At 40.1% G+C, this 18,224-nt stretch overlaps 1 protein-coding gene across 1 annotated transcript in view; it reads right to left on the reverse strand.

Moving 5' to 3' along the window:
• prkci (protein kinase C, iota) overlaps nucleotides 1-18,224 on the reverse strand; it is a 30,817-nt gene that overhangs the window by 11,830 nt on the left and 763 nt on the right. Inside the window, exons 2-8 of the mRNA XM_034153054.1 lie at nucleotides 9,272-9,393; nucleotides 6,466-6,555; nucleotides 3,593-3,643; nucleotides 2,870-2,955; nucleotides 2,246-2,383; nucleotides 2,098-2,152; nucleotides 944-999 (exon numbers count right to left, since the gene is read on the reverse strand). Of these exons, the coding sequence (XP_034008945.1) occupies nucleotides 944-999; nucleotides 2,098-2,152; nucleotides 2,246-2,383; nucleotides 2,870-2,955; nucleotides 3,593-3,643; nucleotides 6,466-6,555; nucleotides 9,272-9,393 (598 nt within the window). The remainder of the gene's footprint in view (nucleotides 1-943; nucleotides 1,000-2,097; nucleotides 2,153-2,245; nucleotides 2,384-2,869; nucleotides 2,956-3,592; nucleotides 3,644-6,465; nucleotides 6,556-9,271; nucleotides 9,394-18,224) is intronic.

Consider the following 18,224-nt stretch of genomic DNA (forward strand, 5'->3'; position numbering starts at 1 on the left):
AGATGTACACAATGGCAAAATAAGCAGAAAACCTGCTTCCAATTACAGGTGATTGTATTCTTCCTTCCCCTCTCTTCTCACACAAACAGCGGTGGATTCTCACTCTAAATATACTAGGGATGCTCCGATCGCCAATTTTGGGGCCGATCACCGATCGCCGGAATCAGTATCGGCCGATACCGATCGCCGATCCGATCGAGTGGGTCGGGCCTATGGGGATCTTCCATTTAAAGTGATGTTTAAAACTCAGTTAATGGGGCTCATTCACTGGCGCTTCCAGAAACCAACCAACCAACATAATTATTACATTCAAATGAAGTACATTATTCAAGTTTACATTCACTTTGGATAATAACACGGGAGAAATGAGCGGATAAGCGCTCTCTTTTCCTCTCTCCCCCTCTCTCTCTCTCTCTCTCCCTCTCTCTCTCTCCTGACAGCCTGTCAGTATCGTCTCATGCAGCTCACTGATCCAGTAATGTGTGACCCGACACAGTGAAGAATAAATATATTTATAACTAGTTTGTTCCAGAGGTAGATAAAATAGCTAAGTGTGTTAGGTCTAACTCTTAGTGTGTGTTTTGCTCCGCTCACCGGTCCGTCACAGCGGGTGGAGCTGCAGGATTTCTGCTTCACACACACGTTGCATACCGCTATTTTATTGTCATTTTCGGACACCTTAAAATACTGCCAGACTGGTGAAGCCATTTTGGCGAGCTTGTTTTGCCGCGTACAGAGAAAAGTGTCATGTATTTTACGTCATGCGATCGGCTCTCGCGATCGGCATTTTTCGAGAGCACTGATCGATCGGCAGAGAGTGAGTATCGGCCGAGATCGATCAGAACATCCCTAAAATATACACACATATTTATCCATCTAGCAACATGACAGACAGAATATGAGTCACATATCAACAGTGTTTGAAAAGATTTTTCCCTCTCACCTCTTTCTCTTCTCCATCGTAAGTCAAGCTTTCTCTGGAGTCTTTATTCTGAGGGCCTGAGAGAAGACGTGACAGACAGACAGAAGGAGAGGGGGAGGCAGGAGAGGAAAAGACATTTAGCAGAGATGAGAGGAGTGAAAGTAGGTGAGAGACAGTCACACGCTTTGTTCACAGCCCTGCAGTCCTTTCTCTCTGCTCGGTTAGAACAGAAAATACCCTTTTCTTTCCACCCGTGTTCAACAGTATATTCAAAATCAAAGTATGTACAAAAACAAGTACAATGCAGCTTTATTTTGTAGTTCTTATCATTTTACTTCATAATAATTAACATAGATGCATTTTAAACAGTCTACATGTTTCTATGATTGCATCCCAAACCTTCCCAGGTGGCCTGTGAGTATTTATAGATTTTAAACGGCCTCATTAACAGAAACAGCGATTTCAGCCTCAACCACCTGACCCGATTTAAGTCTGGAGATGTTGGTAAATCTCAAACGCAGCTGACCCACCGTGTACTCTGGGTGGTCGCTGCTAAACTTAGCATTAATAATCTCTTGAGGTCAATTATATTATTATATTATATATTATATTCTACATTTGGGACAGGTCATGTCAAAAGCATATTCTTGGATATTCCAAAAAGGAATATTTTTCAATTATGGGAAGTGAGATTATGCTGGGATTATTACATGTTTAGGAGCATGTATTTGGGATATGTGTCTCTATTGGGCTTTTCACTGTACTTATGTTCTCTTAATGGGATTCGTTGACAATAACAAACATTAAGATATTCGCAGGTTTTTAACAATGGCAGTCAAATTTGCACACATTTAGTGAATTTGTGTCGAAAGAATGGCAAAGAGATTCAGAACTGAGAGTGAAATTTAAAATATTTTAACCACCCTGGACGGATATTTCAGTTAAGTGTTTGGTGACCAGTTTGAGTGTCTCTTATGTGCTTTTTAAAATGTACTTATGTGCTTCTTAACCAAAACTTTTGACTGTGTGCAATGCTGTGTGTGTGTGTGCAATGCTGTGTGTGTGTGTGCAATGCTGTGTGTGTGTGCAATGCTGTGTGTGTGTGTGTGTGCAATGCTGTGTGTGTGCAATGCGTGTGTGCAATGCGTGCGTGTGCGTGTGCGTGTGCGTGTTACCTGGCTGTTCACTTTGGTCTAATTGACTCGATGATTGTCCGGGCATGAGTGGATCCTAGACAACAACATGTGTCATTAAGTATAATCATCATTGGAAAACAGCATATAATCTGAAAGTATAAGTGTTGGATGGTAACGATCTTCTCACCTGGATCATCGGCCGGCCACACTCCACTGTGACCAGTTTATGGCACTTCTTGTGCACCAGCAGTTTGCAGTTGATGCATTTGTAGCCTTGCCTTCCCAGACCCCAGATCCGGTCTGTACAGATGGCGCAGTGGGCTCGCTGCAGAGAGAAATCATCACAAACACATTATACTTTCCAGGAGAGGCTACAGAGGCGCTAATGGCTTCTGGAAGATGAAGCCCTGCTGGCCTACAATCAAATGATTTCTGTGTCCCCACCATCCCTCTTCCTCCATCAATCAATACACAGACCAATTACTGGAGAGCGGTGGATGTCTCATTCTCCTATACTTACACCTACAGTCACTATGCTTATCTATTGTACGACTCATGACATTTCCCTGTGTTTGATTTTTATATCTGCTGTTGTAATTTATTGTCTTCTGTTCGCAGTAATGTGTTTTTTATTTGTGCAGCACTTTGGCTCGACCAAAAATCGTTTTTAAAATGTGCTATATAAATAAAACCTGATTTGATTTGATTTGATTGTGGTTAGTTTTTACAGGCACCACACCAGATATTTTCACCTTTACAATAATCCAACACTGAAATTGCAAAATGTGGGAAATTCCGCATCATGCCTCACCCTGTTGAAGCGCTTGGCCTGAAAGGCGTGACCGCTGGCGTAGTAAAGCTTCCTCCAGCGCCGCGCTCCACGCCGGTATATAGACTCTGTGAGAAGAGGAAAAGAGGAGCGGACTACTTTAATCTCTACAGTACTCAAATTATTCATCTGAACCATTTTAAATTTCAAAGATACAAAGGCTATATTCATTCATGTCTACAATGTACTCTGTCAAATAAAGGAGAAAATGCCCAAAAAATAATTTTACAAAAAGGTGCCACTTTATATAAAAATGCAATCAATTAAGTTGCAAACACAACTTGTGGCCCTGTTTATCAAAATGCATACTTACGTTTTATGTACTGTAACTGTATACTAAAGACTTGTATGTGTAAATTCAGCATCAACTTTGATTTGAACAGTTTTCTGCTTTGAATGTAAATTCAGATGTTTAAAAAAAATAGCATTTTCTCACCTTACCATTGGGTTTAATGTGTGTATTTAATGTAGACAAACACACATACACATTTCGTATGCTGGATTTTTCTTAAAGGGTTACAAATGGTGGTTCATAACCCAAAGGATTGACATTTTTAGTTTTTAATAAACTTCATAAATTCTTTTGTTGTTGTTGCCCTGAACCACTGCCATTTTAAATTCTCCTGGATAAAAGAATTGCTCCTATATTTGAGTAATTAAAAAGTGTAGGTTTCTAAAAGTAGAGAAGGAAAAGGTTTGACTCACTGTCTTCTCCCGGACACGGCATGCCAGGTTTCTCTGGTATACATGGGAAAACTGTGAAGAAAAACACTTACACTTAATAAATCTGTTTGAAGGCAATTCTGACAACATTTGTGATTGTGTTTGTGTTTGTGTTTGTGTGCTGCTGAGCTCAATTCACATCCTCCCAGCATGACAGCAGTCACCTGTAGCAGACCTGTCGCCTCCACCAAATTATTGAAATGTACTCATGTTGTTCTTATGATGGTGCAAGCCCCTGTGTGTGTGTGAGCAACATGCAGTACACTGAAAAGATGCCATCTTAAAGAAGAGGTCTAAGATGATCAGTGTGTGAGGGGGATGGAGGTAGACTGGGGGCAGGGTGAGTCAGAGGCGAAGCGTTCGCTGCAGCCGACAACTCTGTTAACGAGCAGACTTGACGACCCCCGCGGCGCCGTCACATCCTCCGTTCAGTCTCTCCGTCTCTGACATCCACCACACTCTTGACCCCTCACCTCTGATTTGATTAAAACATTACATTAACCGCACAGTCCCCGTCCCCTCTACCCCCGGGTTACATGCTTATACACACAGAGCCTGTCAATCAAATGTTCCCTATCACTCCGCATACACAACCCCCCGACTCTCACCCTGCGTCTGAGTTAGCGCTGGCCTCTAGACGCACAAAGTTTGAGGAATATTCATCAACAAGGCTCGGCTTAGAGGAGGATGTGAAGTAGCTCAAGGGCCCGTAGACAGACGTCAACAGCGGAAGTCTTTATCACAGGTCAGTGCGGCATTAACCGTGTGGTATGTATGCGTCGAGGCTCAGACATGTAAATGCGAGAGGAACTCAAAAGCGAGCAGCATAAACTCGTCATCAAACCCAGAGATGTTTACATTAGAGCTGAACATAATCTCAACGTGTAATTTACATTTTTGTGGCCTAACCTGGTGACAGAACAGGAAGATAATACTATCCAAGTTTAACAAATAAACAGTTCCAGATCCCAAATAAACAAAATATAAATGTCTATTCTGCGTTACTGTTTGGTTCAGCTTTCCTTCATATCATTTATTTCGAGAACGACTTCTGGGGCCCTAACACATGTATTGGTTTTATTTAAATTCAAGCTTCTATATCTACACGAGCATGCCTTAGTGGCTGATCATTTGTTTTTATCCACAGTAAAAATGTGTTGCTATTGAAAGGCAAAGCTCCAACAAATATGAAATGAAAATTCTAGTGAATTTCAGAAAATGATGAAATCTTTCCTTTTTATAAATGTAGACTTTTGGACAACACTCTCGGGTAATTGGGAATGATTGGAAAACACACGTGGGAAATAATGTTGGGTTTGAACAGAATGAAAATACCTTGTGCAGCAGGCGAACATTGATTTAGAATTGGAACGTTAACATAATGGGTGAAACTTCAAACTCTTCTTTACGGCGCTACGGGGAGTGAAGTTAGTTCAGCAGCTATGTTTGGGTTTGACTCCTGTGTCATGAAGCTGGGAGATCGCCATGGCAACTGCATGAATAACCTGCTACAGAGCAGGTTAACACGTCTATAATAAAGAGACATGTAAGAAAGAGCTTCTAACAAACAGAAGGACGATGTGCGTCACTCAATACATAAAAAAAAACAGTTGAATTGCTCTAAAATTATTTCATTCCCGACCGGATTCCTTACACTTTGTCTATGTTTTTTCTCTCATAATGACATGAGGAGACTTCGTGATAATTGGGTAAATATACCATTAATGAGGTAAATAATTATCTACATATTGTTAATTAGCTCCCATTATAATAAATGCAACATGTCAGTCAGATAGACCCTACCTTACTTACTACTACCAACATTGTTTTTAACTTTTTCAATCATATATTCATTCATGTTTTATTATTATAAGACAAGAAGGCAAAATATAATATATTAATAAAGTGTTTCTGGAGTTGATTTCTTCTGGTTGGACATCACGTTCCTACAGATATTTTTAATCTCTTATCAAATTAAGAACTAGTCCTTGTTATGATGTCGTCTGTAATTGACAGCTCTACCATTTTCACATGAAGGCGCTCATAAACGGAAAGAAAGCAGCTTCCCACAAGTTATCCTGATTCACTATTGTTAAACCAAGACATTATTTTATAATCTAAAACAATGTGAGGATTAATTGTATTTGACTTCTTAAAGGTGGGGTAGGTAATTTTGGAGAAACCAGCTCGAGTGCGCTAGAATTTGAAAATACACACCCGGAAAAAATCTGCCACTTCCTTACAGAGCCCCTCCTCCAACACACACGAACGCGCACATGACCAATGAGGGCACGAGATAAGTTTGTGGAAGGCTGACAGGCAGGTAGGCCATCCAGTTATTTTAGCCGGGCCGGCTAAAATAATTGGTCGTGCTTTTTACAGTACTACGGCTTCCACAGATGACATTTTTTTATGGATTTTTTGTCAAAGCACTTAAGATATTCATTGCTATCGGGATGTTAAGAGCATTCCATGGAATATAACAAAAAGTGTATCTCGAGCCGGTTTCTCAAACGTACCTACCCCACCTTTAAAGAGATTTACATAAAAACATGATCCCTTTTATTATCAGCAGTAGAGACTAAATACCTTCAGTTCATTATTTCTTTCTTGCAAAATATGTGTTGGCCTATATTCTGGTGTACTGTACTACCATGCACAGAACAGATGGGTGATCGGACATTTTTAGGAGGAGAGATTTAAAACCCCAAGACTCTCGTGTTTACCTCTTACTGACAAAGCACCTGGAGTGAATCGTACCACATACGGGACACAAGGACGTCCTGAGAGTTAAACCCTGAAGGTGTGTGTTTTCTGGTATAAATACAGCCTGTGGAGAAAGCAGTGAGGCTCACCGTGGATAATGAGCTCCGAGTCTTTGTTGACTTCGTAGAGACGCAGCGCTTCGTCCAGCTCCAGCTGAGAGGACACGGTGCAGGGGTCACCTGACAGCAGAGGAGAGACAACATGTCATTAAAGAGAAAATACACCAGGTTAACGGGAGAAGCCAGGAGCAGGAGGGCATCCGAGAGGGGTTTTATATCCTCTGAACTAAACGTATTCCTGTGAAACCTACATAATATATAGAACATTTTATATTTTATGTCAGAACATTTGAAAAGAGAGCTCAGTGAGAGGCTCTGTAGTGAGAAGGTGGAGCGTATTTTTCCTTGTGGGAGAAAGAAAATGTGTCTGAATTTGACACGAAATGTTCAGCCGCGTAAACTGACTATTTCAGTTTGAGTTTGTGTTAATGATATATACGTAGAATGATGAGATGATAGAACAATTAGTTGGACATTAATCTGCATCTATTTCAGTTTTTATTTAAAAGGGTTCTTGGTCACAATTAAGCAGAACATTCACTAGTTTCAACCAAATGCTTTTTTATAGGATAGTAAACTCAATACATTTAGGTGTGGGCTTTTTGTGGGACTTCACAGCACATTTGAAGAGGACTTTTTACTTCTTGAGAAAATAAAAGGTTAGATCTCTGCCATTTTGCCACACTGATACATTTCCTGTCTTTGTATCTTGTTTAGAACAAGTTGTGTCAGAATAACCAACAATCAATGTTATTGATGTGCTCCTCATTAGGTGCTTGTATTGTCCAAACCTTCATTCTTTGTTTTTTGTAATTTCTCCTTCTCATCTCCGCAAAACACCATGTTTGAAATCCGGTAAGAAGGACCAGTGTAATTTGCATGACATTTATAGATATGTTAATTGCAGGGAACCCACAATGGCTAGGTTAATTGTAATTACACAGAACAACAGGACTGAGTAAAAACAATTACCCTGTACATTATACGGTATTATTCAGAGCAAAAGGTTAATTATAGAGTGGGCAGCATGACATTTAAAAAGAAAAAAGTTTCAGCATTGCAGGTGTGAATTGCAATACGTGAACTTTGAGTAATCATGGGAAAAGGTGTAAGAGCACACAGTCGACGCTGCCATGTAATATAGTTTCCTTTAAAATGTACCTGCCTATTTGCACAGTGATCAATCTAAGTCAATAATTAAAATACCACTCGGACGCAGATCTAATTATTTCCTTATCAGTACAGAGTCGGGTGATGCACTCAGAGAGCCGACAGTGGATCTATTCTTGGTTTCTACCCAACTGATCACAACTAGAAAACCGCTGACTTCATAAATAGCTTGAGAACAGAAACTATGGCACACTGTGTACATTTAACAAATATACAAACTTCTGGAGGTTGACAGAGAACTAGAATGTGTGGGAGGATTACATCTCGTCTGGTTCTATCTGAAAGTTTTGGTTTCCGGAGTCATTAGGTTTGTGCGTGCACAAGACGGAGAAAATACAAACAGGAAGAGACAGATTATTTACAGTACATTCAAGCACTGATGTGGATGAATCACACACCAATTTAATGTCCCCATGTCAGTAAGTTCAGTAAACTTCTGCACTGAATTATGCACTTTGAGGTCAGCCAACAAGATGTACTTTTTACTCTGGTATTATTTGGCTTGGGGGAAAGAAGCAAGAATGTTTTAATGACTACAATCTTTAAGGTGCAGCATTCCTTCAACAGGCTTCTTTTAAACAGCAGATTACAAAAGATGGGCTTGTTGTATAAGGTTACATTAAAGAGGACATATTCAACTTATTTTCAGGTTCAAAGAAATTCCCTCTGTGGGAAACTTTGGCATTTTAGCCTTAGCAGACCATTAACATGCACAAAAAACATATAAAAACACACACTAGGAAAGGGAAAACCAGAAAAAGCATAATATGGCCTCTTTAAAACCAGAGGAACACGAGTGTTAATGAATCACAGATACATTCTCTAATCATTGTGATAATGACTAGAGTTTACATTGGGGAGCTGTGTGCACGGGGGTTCCCATGGTCAGGGCCGCAGGGGGGAACTTCGTTTTGTCCATCAAGCAGCTTTCCTCTCTCAGACAGACTAATGACTCCAGTGATTATATGTGGGTGGCGACTAGTGGGAGCTCTTGTGAGTCTAATGAGTTCGGGCAGGCTGACCTTATCCAGGGCGCAGCGGTCTGACGGCTCCATCTTTCCGATGACACTATTACTGCTGCCTGACTAATTGACTGACAACCAGGAATTGAGTGTGGGATTGAATTTTTCTTGACTGACGGAAAAAGACTGAGCCTTGAGGTCAAAGTGACATGGAAGTGCATGCTTCCATGACATTTGAACACATAGCACCATCAAATGCTGGCAAACATAGCCTCTGTTTAATCTAAATGCCGTCACAAGTTGCCATGACATGATTGTTGATTTGTTTAAAAAAATATCCTGGATGGTGTATTTTGGCTTGCCTCTTAAACAAGTTGTATTTATTTAACCTAAATGATAAAGGCAGCCTTTCAATGACTAATACACGCCAGACGGCACTGACTAGATTAAATGTATGTGCAAATACTCTGATAACTAAAGGACTAAATGTCAACAGTTTTCATTGACAAAGATATCAATAGAACCTTCATTTACCATCATTTCTACCAAATGTCACTCATGAAATAAAAAAAACACGGTCTTTTGACACAGGGCTAAGACTCAGACTAAATAGAAATAGCTGACACAATTGACAGTAATAAAATCAGAGATGGAGAGAAACAGTGAGGGGTGCAGAGATGAGGTGTTGGGGGAGGGGGTCTTACCTTCCTCGTCGATCCACTTCATGGTGAAGAGTTGCTCGTTGTCCATGGAGCACATGTCCTTCACCTCCCCGTACAGACCCTCGTATGAGATGGACGGCTCAAAGTGAGTGATCATGATGTCCCTGCAGAGAAGATCAGTGGGTGAGCATTCGATCTGACTCTGATAACTCTGAAATCACCAATTCAGTTTGTGGATTGAATTGACACCAAGTAAACAGATTGGGAGATGTGTCTTATTCGCATACTTACCCTGTTAAATGTCTTTCAGTCCATTAAAAAGTGCTTTATAAATAAAATGTAATATTATAATAATAATAATGTAATAATATTTTTACACACTTTTTCTGTCATTATAAATGTGTGTTGTTGCGTCCTTGGGTTTATGAAAGGTGCTATATAAAACCTAAGTTATTATCATCATCAGTTACATTTCTTCGAGACAATGGGTGTTTCTCAATGTCGAGTAAAGCTGCTGCGGAGCCACTATTTCAAGCATACTACGTCATCGAGTGCCGCCGAAGTACTGTTCCAATGTCCAGCATACTTGGAATTCTACCGAGCCCGGCCAGCGTACTTCGTAGCGAGAAATTTCGAGGCTGCACATGTGTAGACTCCGTGTAAAATCCCCACAATGCTTTGCGCACGGACCAATTTCCCCAAATCTGTGGCGTAAAATGTAAGGCGGGGCCTCTCATATGACGCACACCTGCACACTTGCTAGCCTGTTCCACTCTTCGTTTTCCGAATGCCAGGAAGGATTCTTGCCTAGCTTCTGAAGCAAGTGACTCGGAAGACATGTGCTACCAAGCAAGCGTCCTCGACATTGAGAAACACCCACAGACTCTGATTTCAAACCGAGAGACACCCACCCATGTCATTGTATTAAACATTTTTCCGATGAGTTCCTTGTAAATAAGTACAAAGATTTTAAATCTAGATAAATGATAGCCACCGTAGATATAGGAAACATCAATGAGAAAGGAAAGTCAAGTTGTGCATCCTTAGTCATCTAGCAGGCTAAAGCAAGCGATTCATCCATGGTTTGTTAACATTAAGTTGCCAATTCCAGTTTTGGATTCAAATGTTCTTTCTTTCGAGGAACTATAATTAATTGTACATAACCTTTCTTTAATTAGCAGATTCTAGTCATTAACCAATGCATCTTTGGTTCAAACACTCGTTCTGTCGCGCTCATAGAAAAACTCTAGAAACCAGATTTTTGAAGGAGAAAAAGAGTTTTCTCACATCTTTCTTTTTTAAAAGCCAAACGCTGCAATGTGTGAGTCACAGTCTCGCAGTCTGTCACATGTATGTGTGCATTCATCTGTACAGCATGATTGTGGGTGTGAGAAAAAGCGAAAAAACATGAGTGGAAAAAGACTGAAAAACAGTGAGAAGCACACTCAAGCAGAATGAATCACCGAAGATGGTGGTTGTCGCTTTGGTTGATGCATGCCATCACTTCCCGGAAAGCAGTCAGACAACTTAATCAACGAGCTCATCATGACTCTTTGCCTCTTCAGTTCACACAGACACTCAAACATCGAGGTGAGCATCTATCCCTGCAGGTGGGATCATCTCCCCCGTAACATTTCATCACGCTCTTAGGATTGATGTCTCTTATTCCCAGCCTCAGCAATATTTACAACTCAGAGATGGGGGATGGAGATGATGGTACTCGCTTTTACAGGTCTTCAGGCGACATGGGGTCTGGCTGAAGGAGCCAAAACAAGGGCATCAGAACGGTAAAGCAGCCGGGGAGTGACCTGCAAGGACAAGGACCTCTCCCTCCCTTTACTGCCGTCGTCAAAAAGATGAACCCCGGGTTTTCATCAACCTGAGAGCTTTACAGCAGGATGATAAAATCCCAAACGCACGGAGCAAACAAACACTTTCAAGGACATCTACTGGAAAGGTCCAAGGACAGATCAGAGGGTGTAAGGTCACGTTAGGGTCGGACACTGCCAGGAGCAAACACACGCAAATTATACCAGACTGTGGTTTATAAGGGCTGTAACCCAATGCTATTCTTTTTACATTCAAAGCATTTATGACATCTTCAAATAAAGCTTTAAATACTCAAATAAAATCCTCTCTTTGAATTAATTGATACATTAGATTTGTTTTTGTTAAATCAACACACAATCAAAAATAACATCAAAGCCAAAAGCGGATAAAATAATGAGGACAGATATATTTGGTAACGACTTAAGTACTTTATTAGAATAGCTTAAATACCTTTTTGTTGTTGTGGATATACAAATGTAATAAATGGTGCCGTTAGATTGGTAGCAAGCGGGAGAGTAAATGATTTTGAACGCAGTGAAATGTGTGTTTTTAAAAGAATAAACATGAATAAGATGATAGCTGCAGGAATATATATATTTCTTTTACATTTTTTTAATGTATAAAAGCGATTACATCTATCTATTTTAAATTCACATTTGTTTTTGCCTGCACTCTGGAGTTGAAAACGTTCCTACTGGATCTCATTTTAAAAATAAATATATAAATATTATTGTAGCCTTATCTTAATCTACAACTCTGCAAAGATACCAGGTTGAAACAGAATCAAATGAATGTTGAATAGAGAACCAACATCATGAATTAAGCTTGAATCGATCCAGTTCCACATTACTGCTCAGCAGTGCAGCTTCCCCACAGCATGTATTAAACTGTCTTGAGTGAAAACCACAAATAAAGATTTAGGAAACCTTTCTGAGGTAAACTGATGTACCGCTCAGACTGATGCCTCCTCCTTCCTCCCTTCTCTCACCCTCTTCCTCCATCCTGCTGGTGTTAATCATTGCCTGTGAGACTGCATGGCAGCTACTTCCTCCTAGAGCCCTGATAACATCAGGAGATAGACAGTGTATGAACAAACTCACACACACACACACTACACTGAAGGTTCCCACACTGTGACTGTGTAGACTAACCAGGCACGCTTTGATACCAGCAGGCGACTTTAACTGTGTCACGTGCGACTGGACCTGAGGCGAGTGTGTTCATTAAACACTGAGAGTCTACACTGTAGTTAAAGTTTAGCTGCGTCTCAGGTGACCAAACAACATCCTCTGTGACACGGATACACGCTACGCTAATAGATATAGCACTTACAGGCAAGTGGCATAGAATACAAAGACATTCAAATGTATTTAAAGCAGGAACACAAAACATTAATAACCTAACGACATTCTTCATTATTGATTAATCACTTCAGTAATTTATTAAAGGAGAAATGCCTAATATCTCCTGTAAAGCTGAACATTTGTTTCAATAAATCTACTCTAACCTAAGATGGACAGAAAATGTAACGATTTCCAAGCAAATTGTGCCAAACGTTAGAAATGTGTTATGCTTTCATTACAGGTTACAGACAGCTGTACAAGCATCTAAACCAGCATGCGGCTCTCTAAGCCCTCTGCTCTGGCTCCCTTGAGTTTAGACATAAATAAGAAGGAAATTAAATAAAAGTATTTGTAGGACTATTTAAATGTTGTTGCACGGTTGAAATTGGTTTCGTATCTTGTATTTTGAGGTGATACTGTGACACATAAATAAAAAACAAAACGGTTTTAATTAGGTCAACTAAAATATGCGCCAGCACCTTTTCTTGCAGGCGAATAACCTGACCCCCGGCTCGATGAGCGAACTATGGATAAATTAAAAAAAAGTATCGGAGGAACACAGGATTTAATTCTGCGTGGACAGGTATATGCTTTCACAGCAAACGATGCTGGCTTACCGGTATGTTTGATATGAGGAGAGAAGTTGTCAAAGGTGCTGCAGCCTTTACGTATTGGAGGAAAAACACGGAAGAAGAAGACAGCTGACGATCTTCAGTCATAATTCAATCACCTAACTCTTTTTAGGGTGCAGCTATAGGTTTTATTTATTTCAAAGTGGGTCAATTTTAATTGTATTTTTTTTCCTTCAAATGTGCAGAGGACTCCCCAAGTGCTGTGTTTAATTTATTTTAAAGTAGGCCTGTGTATTTTTTTTTTTTATTCTCCTTATAAGAGTTCTTTGTTTCTTATTAGAGGTTAACAGTTTTATAATGTAATAAATAATAAATAATATAACCATAAATACAACTTTACAAGCTATCAAATATGTTTTGCGGCTCCAGACAAAACAAATAGTTGGAAAAGGGGGCAAAATGGATCTTTTGGTCAAAAACGGAACAAATAATTGGGAGATTAATTGACGTTAAAAAAATGAATCTTAGTTGCAGCCTTATTTTTGCTGGTTTTCTCTGTTTTGTTCATGAGAGTAACTTAAAATTGCGATCATTGATAAATCACTTTCAGGATTTTTCTTTTTAAAGAGATGCATAAGATCATCTTGTTCAAACCTCTTAAATGTGGTTTCATGCTGGTTTTCTTGGACTTTTAGAAAGCTAATCTGAAAAAGAGTCTGGCTCAGACAAGGCAGGACATGCAGATAAATAAATAAATACTAATGTGTTGCAGCCTTTATAATGACTGGTCTTGAAAAACTAGGTGGACAAGCAGGAAGATGTTGGATCAATTCTGTTCTGCTGCTTCCCTAGATATAGAAAATACATGAGACAACATGCATTTTTAACCATTAACAACGCAACAAATATCCAACACAGTCATCTAAAAAGGAACCTCAACATGCTTTGACGAAGAAAACCGAGCAGTGTGATTCCTCAGAGTGACTAAGGCAGAAGGATTGCACAGCGAGAGACTGGACGCTCATCACTGGTGAGTAACTGGGAGGAAGCAGCATTCCTCACAGACCTGGCATTCCTCTGCTGCTGCCCTCCTACAGTACAGGAGGAGGAGGAGGAGGAGGAGGAGGAGGAGGAGGAGGAGGAGGAGGAGGAGGAGGCGGAGGAGGGGGAGAAGGAGAGTGCCGTCCCGTGCCCCTGGCGTCTGGACTGCCGTGAGTAGTGCTCTGCAGCCCCATCTGGCCAGCATGAAGCCATTTGTCAGAGGAGCACTCAGGCAAGAGGAAGGGTCTGCCTGCCTCTCTCTGGGCTTCCATGGAACCCTCGGATCCTCCGTCTCTCTGTCACTGAAGTGCTGTACTAAATGTCTTGATTTTAGGGTTAGGGTTAGGATAATCAAAGCTTCTATTGAAGTTTTTTAATGAACCCTTGAATGTGTCATATACGTGTTGCTTGTCGGTCGCCATACTTAATAACAATAGCACAGTAAAAATATAAACAACTCTCAAACAAAGTCCTCTATTTTAATTAATTGACTTATTGGTTTAAATTAGCTTTTCTTTCATTTAAATAACTCATCAAATAAATACATGTAGCAGGACAATTCAATAAGGGCATACCATCATAATGAACATTGTATTTTTCTAACAACTAAAGTAATATACTAGAAGAGTGATAAAGCTGAAATATAGTCGTTTTTATTATTGTGGTTATACAAACGTATTATATGGTGACAGTAAAGCGCAAACATTTTAGCCCGCAGTGAAATTATTGTTCTTGGAAGGATAAACATTACCAATAAAGATAGAAGCAGAACATTTTCTTTGATCTGTTTGTTTGTTTTGTGTTGCTTGTTGAAATATTTTACGGATTACATCTCTCTACGATTATCATCGATCGGCGCTGTCACACGTGGGAATACCTCCTCCCACATCTTCAAACAACCACCCCGCAGACACTCAACAATCTGTCTGACTCGTCATGACCTACACACTAAAACAAATACAGAAATGTGGAGGAAGTGATCAAAACAGCCAACAGGTTATGGGTGAAACAACACAGGCCGCAGGATGCTGTGGTCTCCAGGCAACACGGCCATCCTGCCGTGCTGAACATGAGAGAGTCTGGCTCCTTGCAGCACTAAAGCACCGACCAAAACGCACCCCCGCTGAGCCTGGGACAAAGTCACTAAGGAGGACAGGCCGACACGTTTACAGTAACCCTTGAGCTGCATCACACACAAAGTGCAGGATGTGCAGACGCTGCAGCAGACAACACGTCACACACACGTTAGCGGAGACTCGTTGAAGTGAAGATGTGTGTCAGCGGACGGGCGGGTGAGGGGTGCACGACTTTGTGCTTCAGTGCTTGCGGGGCTTTCAGAGCAAAAAAAAGTAAATGGCAGGACAAGGAACGCTTCCCATATTTTAAACAAAGCCAAGCCTTGAAGCAGTGATGCAGATGGCAGAGTCTTTGAAAGAGAAGAGCAACTCCTTTCAAAAGAGGCAAGTATCTGAACTGCTTGGTCGAGCCGGTGTAATCCCAGTTTCCTGCCAAACAACATGCCTCACACAGGAATCCTGAAGTTGATCTGGCACATAAGACGCCTCTTGTTAGTCTTTGGCAGCTCCGCATAATATTGTTTTTTTTCTGGCCTGATATGGTTACACACTGGCAGGAACATGGACCCAATGGAACAGGACCTGCTACCGAATAAAAGGCTTTGCATTTTTGTAAGATACAACTTTTTCTTGGGAATAGCAGGCCGACAGAAAACGTTTTTTTATGACAATATTTTCGAAAATGAAGTGAGCTGAATTGTAAACTCTGAGAAAGGAGAGTGTTAAAAGATGCCTTCCTGAGCTCAGTCAAACAGATTCCTCCAACTAGACAAAATATATCTGGTTGAAAATCAACCCACAGAGAAGGAATACTACATTTGGGAAGCTGGTCCATTATGGAAAAAATAAGAAACATCTGAAAACTAAAAATACAACTAAACTAAAATATGATTAATTAATTGCTCACGTTAAAAGGAATATTCTGCACATCATTTATTTTCTGTAGGAGCAGGATCAAAGTTCATATAGGCTTTTTCTTTGATAAACTGTGTTGTCTATGTAAAGACTTATCGTAACAACCATACATTTCCAGCTGTCAAAAACATTCCCTTGTGCCCAATTAAAACACAGAAGAATGTAGGAAGCAATACATAACAAGCAATCAAGGAAGAGATGTCAAGCAGGTTCTATATGTTCCTAAAGTAGAGCTTTTAATGATAGTACAAGTGGGCACTGAGCAGCTGTATTATGTAAGGAAAGTTTGATAAACATATAGAAAAAGATACCGGGCGTGATATTGATGGACATGTTGGATAAGTAGTAGAGCAAGAAAAGGATCACAAGGTTTTTTACAAAATGTTACACTGTAAGAAATAACCAATGTCCTAATAATACTATATAACTACACAAAATGTAGGTGAACTGCATCTGGAGTGTAATACAATGAAACAGAAGTCTCAATATTTCTGTTACACTGTAGAGCAGAAGAAGAAAAAATCATAATGAAAAAAATATATTTTCTTTTAAATGAGAGGATTAGCTGTTTATAAACTGATTATCAAGTTTTTGAACTAGGCAATGGAAGACAAAAACACAAAGCGGTCATTTGGTGCCCGGGGAAACTGTGATGGACACCTTTTATTTAAAAGAAATCCCTTGAGTGAGCAAAAAAAAGTCAGGAAAAGAATTGATGATAAAAAACTGTTGTTTGAAGCGCAACCAAACTTAATTTCCAATCTATCTGCTACTACTGTACAGAATCAATATCTGTCAGTCTCAGTGCATTTAGATTTTTCTATTGGCCATCAGGCTGAATGAGAGGGAAATGAAGAGCAGCCAGTGACAGGCTGAGGCTGCTACAGGCTGACACCAGTCTGCTGATGTTAACTCTGACAGACAGCAGACGTGCAAATAGGCATGAATGGACTTAAAACAGGACACTATACTAAGCCAGATGAATAGAATAGCTGCCCTGAGAAATTACCACAGAGTAAGGTCATTCAGAGAGTATGTTATAATTGCCCTGATTTCATTGATTTTTTTAAGCTTGTGTATATTTGAGTTATATAGTTTGAGAAAGTTGTAATGTTAGACAAAAAACAGTAAAGAAACTGTGCCGGCATGTGGAGATGTCAGTACCAATCGAGTATCTTGATCCAATCTCCCACTCCTAACTTCTGCAGGGAAACAATAACAACCCTGGTGATCCTGGCTTAATGCGACTCGATAACGAGACAATCTCACTGCATTCCCTCTTTGGCAGCATAGCTGAGATTCCTCAGCAGCAGCCTCATAAATACTTCAGATGCTTTGTTATGTGCGATGACAACTAACGCTCAGCCCACACTGTGTGTGTGTGAGGTGTGTCACAGAGCCAGGGAGGACTACAAGAGGTCTGGCTGACTTGCACTTCACGTTTTTCAAGTCTTGGCAGGGCTCCAATCACTGGCTCCATCCAACAGAGCCGGTGGGGCAGGGAGTGTCATGAAAACAACAGGGTGACCAATGATTTTCCATCATCACATCCTAGTGCGAAACTGAAGCAGGTAAACTGCCTCTGCCAGGCCTGGTATGACAAACACTCAAAGCACGGCATCTCCATACCAGGGATGAATAGAACAATTAGGGTTATGTCTTTATCATCTACTGTTTGTCTTGTGGGCAAGGTTCCCTACAAATAATAAAAGTGTTTTTGCAGCTCGATCTAGGAAGAGATTACGTAAGAGCTAGAGCTGAAACAATTAATCTATAAGTATATAATCAGGAAATTAACCAGCTGCAATGTTGACCATGGAAGCGTCTTTTAAATATTTGAATGAAGCAGTTCCAGCATCTTAAGGCTTATTTGTATCAGAGTAAATTGGATGTCCATGGTTTTTGAACTGTTGGTCACACAAAATAAGATATTTGATGACAAACATAGGGCTTTAAGAACTTTTTTACTTGTTATTAGGCATTTCGTAAACTAAGCGATGTATTACTTAATCGAAATAATAATCAACAGGTGAATTGATAGTCTTAGGTGGGACTCAGGGTGCTAAAGTAAGGATAAAAACAAAGTGGAAACTGACCAATTGTATTGTGATAAAATCCCATATTACTAGGGCAATAAACTCTGTTACCCCCTTTATAAAATACATACACACTCATTTATGAAAGGACATTCCTTGAATTATATTCCTTGTATTATAAA

The sequence above is a fragment of the Trematomus bernacchii genome, unplaced genomic scaffold (assembly GCF_902827165.1).
Source record: "Trematomus bernacchii unplaced genomic scaffold, fTreBer1.1, whole genome shotgun sequence".
Classification (NCBI taxonomy): Eukaryota; Metazoa; Chordata; class Actinopteri; order Perciformes; family Nototheniidae; genus Trematomus; species Trematomus bernacchii.